This window comes from Macrosteles quadrilineatus, unplaced genomic scaffold (genome assembly GCF_028750875.1).
Source record: "Macrosteles quadrilineatus isolate MER2022 unplaced genomic scaffold, UCM_ALF_1.0 Scaffold_1__1_contigs__length_201487025, whole genome shotgun sequence".
Classification (NCBI taxonomy): Eukaryota; Metazoa; Arthropoda; class Insecta; order Hemiptera; family Cicadellidae; genus Macrosteles; species Macrosteles quadrilineatus.
The window spans coordinates 25,945,632-25,957,633 of NW_026542594.1; the positions used below are offsets into that span (position 1 = coordinate 25,945,632).

Sequence of the window (12,002 nt, forward strand, 5' to 3'; positions counted from 1 at the left end):
CATGTTTTGAGAAATTGAAATTTTATGCAATGGCTGAATCATTACTTTTCAAAAACTACTTGATAACAAACACAGTTTCTCTGGTGACCAATGCTCTATGACCACAGATAATGGCATCGTGTAGGCTTTCCAACGAGCCTAACCCCACCATTCTCAGATGACCTGTCGCTGAACAGTGAGCTGAAAGCTAACTGTAAATACGAAATGACGATGGAATGGTCAAGTCAAGATATTTTGGAACTTTTGAAAGGGCTATGCCCAATAAACAGAATTCTCGGGGGGTCTCTTCACCCAAAATAGAAATTATGGAATAGCCACAGATGAACAAACGCAAGATGTGTATACTCAATGCTATTGATTAATATATAGGATTCTAGAAAAAGCGAAGCTGGAAAGCTAATCCCCATGCATTCCCGGTCCTCTAAACCACCCCCTATCATAAGTTTTAACCTTCTAGACGTTACCCTGGGCTCAAACAATTTTTGTTTGGTTACAAATATCCGCCGCAGTGTAACCTCCCACCAGTATGAGGTTGACATTATGGTTGTGCTGAGTGACTTGTTGTTTTCGTGAAATTTCGCAACTGAGTTCTAAGGACCCAAGGGTCACAACTAACAATACTTTTAGCCTTAAAAAATGTATAGGTTTACAATAGTAGTTGAATTTGGACAAAAACTTTGAAGAATGTACAAACATGCTTCCTAGATGATGATTTGAGTGATAAATGTGCAGCAAAAGATGAGTTTGTAGTGCAAGGTGAAAATACTGCCTCTGAGCATAACATTAGTAAAAAAAATACCCCCGCCGCAGCAAACCTGCAGACTAAGCGAATTTCAACTTGTCTGATTACATTTTTACTAAAATATTTCCATAAATGAGACATATTTATTCCCAATTTATTAAATCTATATATATAATACGTGAAGCCGTTTTTTGTTAAGGCAACTCCTCCCTTATTTGTGGACCAATTTCAACGTTTAAGGTGTCGAAAGATTTGTCTCAATATGTAGTTTTGCAATAAGGTTTTACAATTTTAAAATTCCTACTCTGAAGAGCGTGAGACCCTCTCAAAGGTCGGGTTTCCCCCATAAGAAATACACAGAACAAATTTAAAAACAAAAAACAGCTGTTAATGAAAAGAAACTCATTAGCTTTTTGGGAGTAAATATTATTGTTTGTAATATTCAGTAGGTTAAGGCCATGTTAAACAGTTTATCAGTTTTGTTGGAAGAACAGAAAATGCCTCAAGTTCAAAGAAGAAACATTGAAAACGGGAGGAGGAGACAATTAATAATAAGATATCTTATGTGTATGAGGAGAGTAGAAAAACAGATCCCCGTCTAACAGATACCCATCCAGATACAAATTCACTTGGTGAGATGAATAATATTTGACAGTTATGCTATGCAACTTACTTTGGTCGTGGAAAATATACGAAGCACATAGTGTTTTCACGTTGGTAAAGTAAACTTGGCTAATCACAGATCAAATGAATGCATGCAAGAATTGTTTACTTCTGACACTTACAGATCGAGAAATTTCAAAACATTTAGTAGAAACTATAATAATGCATTGACTATGATAAGTTCAAGTAGTAAGATTATACCACATCTTTGCGGACCTTATGTTTTTATTGTAAACTTTCTGTATTACTCAGTCTACTTCAATTGAGAAAAACGCAAATGGATTGTTTACTTCTAGGTTGTGTTGCCCGTATCTCTGACAAACTTATATACCAAATTTTTGGACTGAATTCACCAACACAATCCAGACATTTCAGATCAAAAATCAGAAGTTTCAAAAAGTTAGTGGCAATATTAGATCAAACATAAGTGAAGGAATTAGTGTTTATGTATTTAACGATCGAATAGTTACGGTCAAGTTTATTTTTATGATTCAGGAGAGGCAAATAATATACGCTTTTCAAAAAGAGAAAATGAAAATTGATATCCAAATTTTATAGCTACAAGAGTTATCCAACCTATTTCGACAAAAGAATCCATACTTTCAAAAATTTGGTACTCCATTGAACAACGTGAGAACGTTATGATGCGGGGTATATACTGTGACTGACAGACAACACGTTAAAATACGTTAACCATCTTTCAATGGTGTTGCTGCTTTAGCCTATTATTCAACGCAGATTAAGGCTGTCCAGTTGGTAACCCAGAGTTTGTGGGTAAAAAATGGACCACATAAAATGGTTGATATCACCCACCTTTTCAGGATTCTCTACGGAGAAAATTCGTTTGTTTAGAGTGAAGTCTCAAATCAAAGAAATAAAATGACCCAAACTTAAATTACTTAACACAGGCTATCAGCAAGGCAACAGTTTTCTTTAATTCTCAATTCTGGAAACACTTTGTTGTAACATGTTAACTCGAATTGAAGCAGATCGTTTAGCATTCATTAGGAGTTATCAGTTAAAACTGAGCACAGAAATAATGTAGGTAGGTGAACCTTTTACAACGCAAAAATAGAGGTTTTTAAAATTAGTTTCTAACAAGTGTTTAAACTACTCTAAGATGTAAGTAGAATTACTCTAATTTAAGCATAACGTTTTCCTCGGAGTTATGTTTCATACTATGCGGCTCATTGAGCCGCACGGGTACTCTAGTAACATTAGATTTATTGATGAGTGCTTAGGTTTGCTGCTACGGGGAAGGTAAGAAGTGTTTTTTGACTATACGTCAATAGTATTATAGGATGAAATAAATAAATTTGCAAAATTTTATCAATATATCCATAAACAAGTTAACTGCAACAGTTTTAATTTTCTCCATAAGAATAACATATGAATTTTTGATTACACTATTTTTTAATTTTATCCTTGACCGCTAGGCATACAACAGCGCTTCAATATACTAAATTATTTCTTTTTTTAAGCTCTACAAAATGGTTTAAAAAAATGGAAAAATTTTTTGTTATCAGGGTCAAAAATAGGAAAAACCCATTTTTACCCCATAAAACCCCCCGTAAACCCCCGTTCCCATGGTCTGATTATGCTGGATCGTGAACTCGTTCAAATAAACCTAGGTTTACACCAAATTTCATAAAAATCGGATCATTTTTGCTCGAGTTATCGCGTTAACGGACATATATATATATGAATTTGAACGGATGGTAGTTTTGCCCTCTAGGGACCTCAAAACAAAAAAAATTAAATCGGTCCCGGGTCCAGGTCTTACCATGAGTACTACGGTAATAGCTTATTCCCTATATGAGAAATTCGCAAAAAAAAATAAAACGGGAAAAACAATGATACTTGAGGCACAAGTGACAGGCAATAATATAGTACGCCTAGAATTTGAGTAAAAATTTGCAAAAAAATTAAGATTTGCAACCAAATCGAGGTTTTTAGCAAATTTTCCATATAGGGAATAAATAGCGAATTTCCCATATAGGGAATATTTAGCGAATTTCCCATATAGGGAATAAGCTATTACCATTAGCTATTATTTGAGCTATTATTAGGTGATGGTAAGACCTGGACCCGGGACCGATTTACTTTTTTGTTTTGAGGTCCCTAGAGGCCAAAAACACCATCCGTTCAAATTCATATATATTTATTTATATATATATATGTGTGTCCGTTAGCACGATAACTCGTGCAAAAATGATCTGATTTTGATGAAATTTGGTATAAACCTACATTTATTCTAACGAGTTCGTGAACCAGCATGATCGGACTATGGGAACGGGGGTTTATGGTGGGTTTTATGAGGTAAAAATAGGGTTTTCCCATTTTTGACCCTAAAAACACGAAATTTCACAATTTCTTTCCAAACCATTTTGTAGAGCTTAAAAAAACAAATAATTTAGTATATTGAAGTGTCATTGTGCGCCTAATGGTTACGGAGAAAATTTAAAATTTCCATGTTATTCTTATGGACGATAAGTCAACTGTTGTAGTTTGCTTGCTTATGAACATACTAGCTGTACCCGCGGGCTTTACCCCGTTTAACTTCATAAGTATTCGCATGGCTCATTCACGTCCTGGTTGAAGTTCGTTCGCTACGCTCACTCACCTTTAGGTTGGAGCTCGTTCGCTGCGCTCACTTGCCTTCAGGTTAGCTCGTTCGCTACGCTAACTCGCCTCCAGGTTGAAGTTCGTTCGCTACGCTCACTCACCTTTTGGTTGGAAATTAGCTGTTGTCATAAATTAAAAAAAAAATAATAGTGCTGCACCCTGTTGGTAATCCTTGTAACTTTTATGCTATTGAACATCATGGAACAGAACCAACTTGTTTAATTGAAACAGCTGTTAAGATTCATTAATTCCTTTTAAATATGAAAAATCATAAGGTTAACATGGGGAACTACAGAACCTCTGGGGCGGAGCCCGAAAGGATTTTTGAGATAAGAATATGCTTTAATGTTAATCGGGAATGTGAGCTATCATCATGCCAAATTTCAGCCCAATCCGTCCAGTAGTTTATGCGTGATTGAGCAACACACACACACACAAACTCACAAACTTTCAGATTTATAATATTAGTATGATATTGATCGAATTTGGAAAATACATTCATTTCTTACTAAACTGTTAACATAAAAAAACACTTTTTTACCCTCCCTGTTGCAGCAAACCTAAGTACTCGTTAAACTAATTCTATTTAGATACAGTAGGGAATAAAAATGTGATATTTTTAAGGAGACATTTTAGTCTAAATCCAATCAGGCTAATAGAAATTTGCTTAGTCTGCAGGTTTGCTGCGGCGGGGGTATTTTATTTATTAGCATCATTAGCATCTCTTAGACGTACAACATATTATTCTGCAATAGAATATACATTTTTTTTAATGTGTCCTAAGGATTTAGGCTCCCGACTCATACCAGAAAAATTTTGGGTCACGGCTAGAAAAAAGTTAAGGTCAATCTTCAGCTCCCCAATGAGACCCTGTCATCCTCCTATAGTGTTTGTTGGTCGTAGACTGAACAGCATCAGTGTGGACTCTGAGCTGGCAGTGCGGCCCGGCCACCTAGAGTTGGACAGTTCAGTGTTCCTGGACCTGCCACTAGATGGCACCACAGAGGACCAGACGCACGTCGTGTTACCGGACCTGGAGCCTGTAGGCAAACTCAAGTGTGGCATGTGGACATCCTTCGCATTGGCAACCGTGCTCATTGTTGCTGCCAAGTTCTACTTCAACAATCAGGTTGGTTGCTCTGATCACCCAAACTATGAATTTATAACTTAAGTCATGAGATTGCTACAGTCATTGGTGGAATTTACATCAGATCACTTTCATCTGAAAAGCGGACTTTGAAAAAATACTGACAATGATAGTCATAGTAGTATTAAAGACAATCCTTCAACATCGTAGTTTTTTAATAGTTTAACCCATTGTCGACGACTCATGAGTGTAGCCCGTCAACACATATTTCCATGAGATGGTCATAAAGCTAACGCACTTACCCTCAAATAGTACATGGAATCTTACCTACAAGTGCTAGTGTCAATGTGGGCTTATACTGGCAATCGATCCGTTTAGCTGACGGTGGCATGGTAGCTTAGTTGGCTAAGGCGTTACACTGACAAGTGTAGCATTGAGGTCTTTCTACATGCGCAGGTTTGAATCCCCTACTTGTGCAATCAATACTGTATTGAGATTGCTAATGTGAGGCTTAGCTTGGGGGGCCCACCTTAACTAAACGGTGTCTGGCTTGGGTGGAAGTTGACAGCACTAGTCGGTTTGATAAGCGTAAACAACACCTGTTTTGCTCCTTTTTACACAGGAATGAAGAGGAGGGCACAAAATTTAATTTTTTGATTTTATTTCGGTTAAAAATAGACATATTATTGTGTTGAAATGAAATACATATATGATAAAATACACAAAAGGACAGAACCTAAAAAAAAAAAAACTATTAACAGAGAAAAAAAAATTATCGTCAATGGGTTTAAACCATTACTTTCCTGGAGCATAATATTATTCATTAACAGCAGAATCTACTCTCTGCACATTGAAAAGTCAATCAATACAGTTCCACAAACATTTAGGCTACTTCAATTTTTTTTTTTTTTTTTGTAGAAAACAAACTTAGAAACTTTTGTTTACACAACAGTTTAAGAAATGTTAAACACTCTTAAATAAATGTTTTAAGTTGCATGTAGGATTAATATCATGGGTTAATCTCCGTTTCAAAATATCATTTACATTTGAATGGCTCCATAGTTTCTCCATTTTAAGCTGAGATTGTCTGGTTTTGCAGAATTTTCAGCTGACTCCATCTGTCTCGTTATCTTCTGTTGTAATCAGTGCTCGATTTGCGGGGGAATGCAGCGTAACGGATTTCCAGTACCTCTCTTTCGGAAAGATAAAAATATTGGCATAAATAGGTACAAATTACATTAAATCGTTTACTGTTCCGGCACCTCATTTTTTACAAATTGAGCACTGGTTTGTAATCCGTTTGAAATCCTTTAACATTATCCTACACTATTTTACTATCCCTGTATCCTCACACCTAAGTAATTAATTGAATGTAATCAGGGCTTCAAATGGGACAGGCAAAGTGAGAAAATACTCTGGGAGTTGACAATATTTCTTCACAATAATGTTAATTATTTTTCAGGAGACTGCATTGGAGGTACTGATTTTTGCTGCTCTTATGATAGTATTCTTACTCGCTGGATGCACAATCTCTTTGTGCCGATCTAAAGCAACGCGAGACTTGTTGTCGGCCGCTGTTACAGCATCCGCAGCCTACGGCCCTGCCCCGCCCACTCTGCAAGTGATCCACCCTGCCCCGCCTCCCCCCGCCCAGCCTCTAACTGAACCTCCACCTCCACCCTACCATATCGCAATACTCCTACCTCAGCAACCAAACGCTGAGGAAATGCCACCTCCTTCTTACGACAAGGCTGTCAGTTAGTTTTCATTTATCCACAAAATTACTTTCAATCAGTATTATTAGCATAAGTTATCAATAAACATGATTTCCTGAAAGAACAATCATAAAATGTGAGTATTAGTTTGTGAAGATAATGGTTGATTGCAGGATAAATTAAAGAAATAATTGAAGAAATAAATTGTTAACCTTACAAAATGTAAGGGAATACAGTGGAGTCCCGATAATCCGAACCTCGGTAATCCGAAAGTCCGCTTAATCCGAAACAAAAAAAAATATATTTTTTAAATAAAAAAAAAATTAAAATTTTAAAACTTTTTTGAAATTTTTTGAAATTTTTTTGAATTTTTTTAAGTTTTTTTGAAGTTTTTCGAAACTTTTTCAAAATTTTTTGAATATTTTTTTAAAGTTTTTTTTATTAAACTTTTAACACAGTTAGCTCTACCTTGTCAACGTATTCTGTAGCGGCCGGGCGAGATAGACTTTTTGTAGAGTATTTTATTAAATATTTCACCATTTTTGTTATTACTGTAACATTTTTCATTTTCGTCCACCAAATCACAAATGGATTTTATTACTGTAAGTGATAATGCTGCAGCCACTAGGTCTAGCCTTAAGTAATTTGAAAAACAATCCCGGGCTCGTGCCTGCGTCCTAAGACAAAAAAAATTTCAAAAAATAAAAAAAAAATAAAAAAAAAGTTTAATCCGAAATATTCGGTAATCCGAAATGGGCCCGGTCCCAACCATGTCGGACTAACGGGACTCTACTGTAATAGTTTTACTGTTAAAACTAACAGTAAATGTTTCACCGCAATTTCCTTACTATTGAAATATTGAAAATATTGAATTAATGATTTAGTGGGAGAATTAAACAAGGTTATCAAATTTATAAAGTTGTTACAATATGTCATATCTGATTCCTTCTTTCCGTATAATTAACAATAGATTACATATTTATAAATATATAATCATGATGAATAATATATATTTTAAATTAAATAACTTTGAAATATTTATAAATTAATTATATTGGAGAAATAAATACCTATTTATTATTCTACAGGAAAGCATTTTCAAAGGATAAAAGGTCAAGATCATGTCATGATGAAAGGGAATTTTGACCTTTGTAAAGAGTTCTTTTGTTCCTAGCCCTGTGATCCTTTTATACCACTCAGGATTAGCCTAGTTGAGTACACTCCCACGTCTCGCCCTTACTTCGCTTAAATTTTTACACAATTTTATATGTTTACATAGATCAAAGTATTAATAAATCTTAATCTAAAAATCTTGTTTCAGGACAAAAAACAAGCTCAGGCTTTGAAATAATACAATAATTTTGCTAGCAAAAAAAGATGTGCCACTTCGTATATAGTTGTTGTTACATCAACTAGAGCCTTGAAACTTAAAACTGTACCAATGTAACAGCGAGATTTAATATTCACATACTGTAAATTTAGTCTGCAATTTAGCCATGGTCATTCTTTGTATCATTAAAATTTTACATTGGCAAGTCAAATGCAATTTAAAAGACCTAATAAATTTCTTTACATTTTTTTAGAGTTTTAAGACATTTATCTAGGATTCCTGAGGAATTGAATAATATTAAATAAACTAGGTAATGAATATATGTGTTGCAGTATTGTTATGAATATTTAAGTTCACTAGTAACACAATAATATTTTACTGCGATCATACTGCAGAAACTTAAGATGTTGTGAAAGTATCACAAACATTGTTTTTAGATAATGTATTATTGAATTTTTATGGTAAAGGAGCAAAACACTTACCAGTCAAACCTCATTTCCCGACTTAAATATTTCTTGTTGTATGCTTATTGAGTCGACTTGTGTGATAAGTAGAGATTGGTTTAGGTTTGATAACCACAGTCTTCTCATACAAGCCTGTAGCTTTTAGTCAGATAGACTGATCTCGGGAGCAGAGTGTTTTGTACGATATTCAATGTTTGTAAGACCTTTTATAACACCTAACTATTTTAGTTAACAAGTTACATTTGAGTGTTTTGTGGTTAACGTTAGTTTGATATTTTTTATAAATATACACATGTAAAATGTTTGCACAAAATTGTGTCCCATTTGTATATTGTAATTTACAGATTAACAGCTGATTCTCACTTAAACAGTCGTAACTAACTGTTAGTCGATTCCACCATTTACCAGCCAAACCAATGTTAATGGCAGAATTTGTCCATGTTAGTGTATAATACAACCAGCCATGCTATAATGCATGATCATCTAAAATTATACAGTTACATGTCATTAAACATTATGAAATGTTACCATACAATCATTGAAAGCTTTTAATTAAAAGTTTGCCAAGAGACAATGTACAATGTGTTACTATTAGTTCTGGTAACAGTCAGTTTAGCGGCTGTTTAAGATTGGTCTTCCACATTTAATTGAATGATAATTTCTCATAAACCAACTGTTGCTGTAAAACGTCTCCTATGTCTAACCTTTTTACAGCAGAATTTTCAGTGATAGAAAATATTTTTACCAGGCTAAGACATGGAATTTTAACATAGAATTATTTGAATGTGGTTTTAACCCAATTTTCAAATTAAAAGAATTATATTTCCCCCTTTATCTAAAATTGAAAGATATTTTACAATATTTCAAAGATGAGTTATACTTTGGGGAATCACTTGCTGAGATTAAAGTAAAAATTATCAAAAAATTGGCACGGAAGCAAACAAGAAAAGAAAAAAAAACAATCTGAAGAGGTGTTTTATAGTTCTAGCCATTCATGATGAGTATGTTTATATGGTGCAACAAAAGTCATATAGTTACATCAAGCCAGTTCTTAATGTTTACATTTACAAGTCTAATCTTTTTGTCTAGTTGGAAAGCCTAAACAATGCCATTTTTTGTAGTCATAGAGCAGTGGTTGTAAGAGCTATGTATATGTGCGGTTGTTATCCAGTCGTTTAAAAAAATTAATGATTTAGTCATGGCAAGTCAGCGGCAGTTCCGTGCTTTTATTCAATTAGGTCGACATAGAGAGGTTCCGTCGTGATTATCTGTATGGATGATTACCAAATTATACAGATTATTATTCTAATCCATAGGGATGAAAATTAACCTCAAAATTCATACAACTGAGTGGTCATACATGTTCAAGGCAGCCGCTTATTTTCAGGCTGGCCTACGAGGACTGTTTTCTACAGCAGCACGAACTCTATCGAATGTTTGTTGTCTGGCGTCCAATCTGACTTTGGACGGCCTGTCAGCTTCCTTTTCAACGCAGGTGCTATGCAACGGAACTTCTCCATGTCGCCTTAATTGAAAGAATGCATGAAACTGCCGCTGAGTAGCAATGAATGAATTCACTATTTTATAAAAACGACTCCATAACAACCGCACTAGCTCAGGTGACCACTGCTCTATGACTACAAGAAATGGCATCGTGTGGGCTTTCCAACGAGCCTACTCCCACCATTCTCGGACGACCTGTCGCTGAACAGTGCTTTGCAGAAAATAGATCAAGTTTTTTGCCGCATCCTGTATTTAATTTTGTGTTTCAAATAGAAAATAAAATTATGTCACATAACTTATTGAAAGTGGTTGACTGTGGTCATATCTGGTAATATAAACAGTTATACAAACAGCAACCGCCATATAAGCAATGATAGTGATTATAAATAACAGGTACAGGTATACGTTATGTAATATAAATTCAAATTTATATATTTTTTTAATTATTTTAAAGAATAATTTGTAATGAGTTATAGTAACATATACTTTTCAGGGGAAATGAACTAAGGAGAAAAATCACAATTTGAGACATAAAATAATGTTAGAAGACGAGCATGTTTGCCAGCAATAACATACTTTCTCATCCATTGAATAAAAATGTGTGAGGTTAGACACAGGAATAATTTTGGAATTTGTTTTGTTGAAATTTTGATAATTAATTGTATACTATTTGACAGTGTCCCATCCAGTAAAAGTGTCCAAAGCTAGAAGGCGTTTTGGTGAATTCTAGTCAGTAATGTTAATATGTCTATGCCTTCCATAATTTATATGTGCTCTCTTTTCTATATAATTGATAAGTAGAATGTTTAATTCCCAAGAATTTAGAGGTAGGTAGGAATCTGTAGGTCATTACAAGTCTTGTTTGTTACAATTGTATTTTTGTGTTTTATAAAATGGTCTAGAATAGTAGTGATTTACACAAAGATTTTGTTCCATATCTAATATGTTATAATGAACTGGTTTAAAGAATGTCCATATCATGGCATGAAAATGTAGTATTTCATTATTTATAATTACCGTAGTTATTATTTCATTATTATTATTATTATGTTATTGTTTTAATTAATTGTTTTTTTGTGTAATTTTTTTAGATTTATAGTTACTATGCGTTACAGTTTTGTCCAACTTTCAGATGTAACTATTGAACATACCCTCAAACATGAGGTACTATGAGGATAGTAACACGGTACTTATACCTTCAGAATAGTATTACGTGATAACGCTATGTAATTAGGGTACTTAAAAGCCACAGTGATACATTTATTATTTTAACAATTTATACAACACATAAAATGTGAAATACTACTTAATTTTTGTTCATACCAAAATGATGATTTACTCGATGATACATATGATACTAAAATCAAAATGTGTAGAAAATTAGGAATTACATTATTAACTCTTTTAAAAATGTTAAAATTTTGTTTAAGCTATTGCCAAGTTTTATGATTATGGTTGGCTTCTATATTTTAATTAAAATTGTTATTATATTGGAACAAATAAAATAATCTTTAAAACCATTACTTTTAAACTTTTATTGCCACATTTCATTGAATGATGAGCAGTAAACTCTTGATATTCAGACAAAGTTTGAGGTCTAGTAAAAGAGTCACTTGTTTACTGCCATCAATTAAATATCAATACTTAATACTTAATACTTGCGCACTTGGGTGCACATTTTTGACTCAATGGTATCGGTATGCCAGCATCTGCGATTAAAGGCCTGTCATTGATTTAATAATACGATAATACTTATTCCTAATCAGTCATGTGTTATGTGTGTGTGTGTGTATGTCATTAAAAAGCTACTGCAGACTAGCTGGTACTCACCGGCTTCACCTCGTTTGACTTCATAAGTATTAATAAAACTATT

At 34.0% G+C, this 12,002-nt stretch overlaps 1 protein-coding gene across 1 annotated transcript in view; it reads left to right on the forward strand.

The window, feature by feature from the left end:
* The window catches only part of LOC129005438 (uncharacterized), a 29,313-nt gene extending 17,668 nt beyond the window's left edge, over positions 1-11,645 (forward strand). Inside the window, exons 4-5 of the mRNA XM_054434329.1 lie at positions 4,934-5,159; positions 6,580-11,645. Of these exons, the coding sequence (XP_054290304.1) occupies positions 4,934-5,159; positions 6,580-6,879 (526 nt within the window). The 3' untranslated portion in view covers positions 6,880-11,645. The remainder of the gene's footprint in view (positions 1-4,933; positions 5,160-6,579) is intronic.
* Positions 11,646-12,002: the final 357 nt, after the last annotated feature.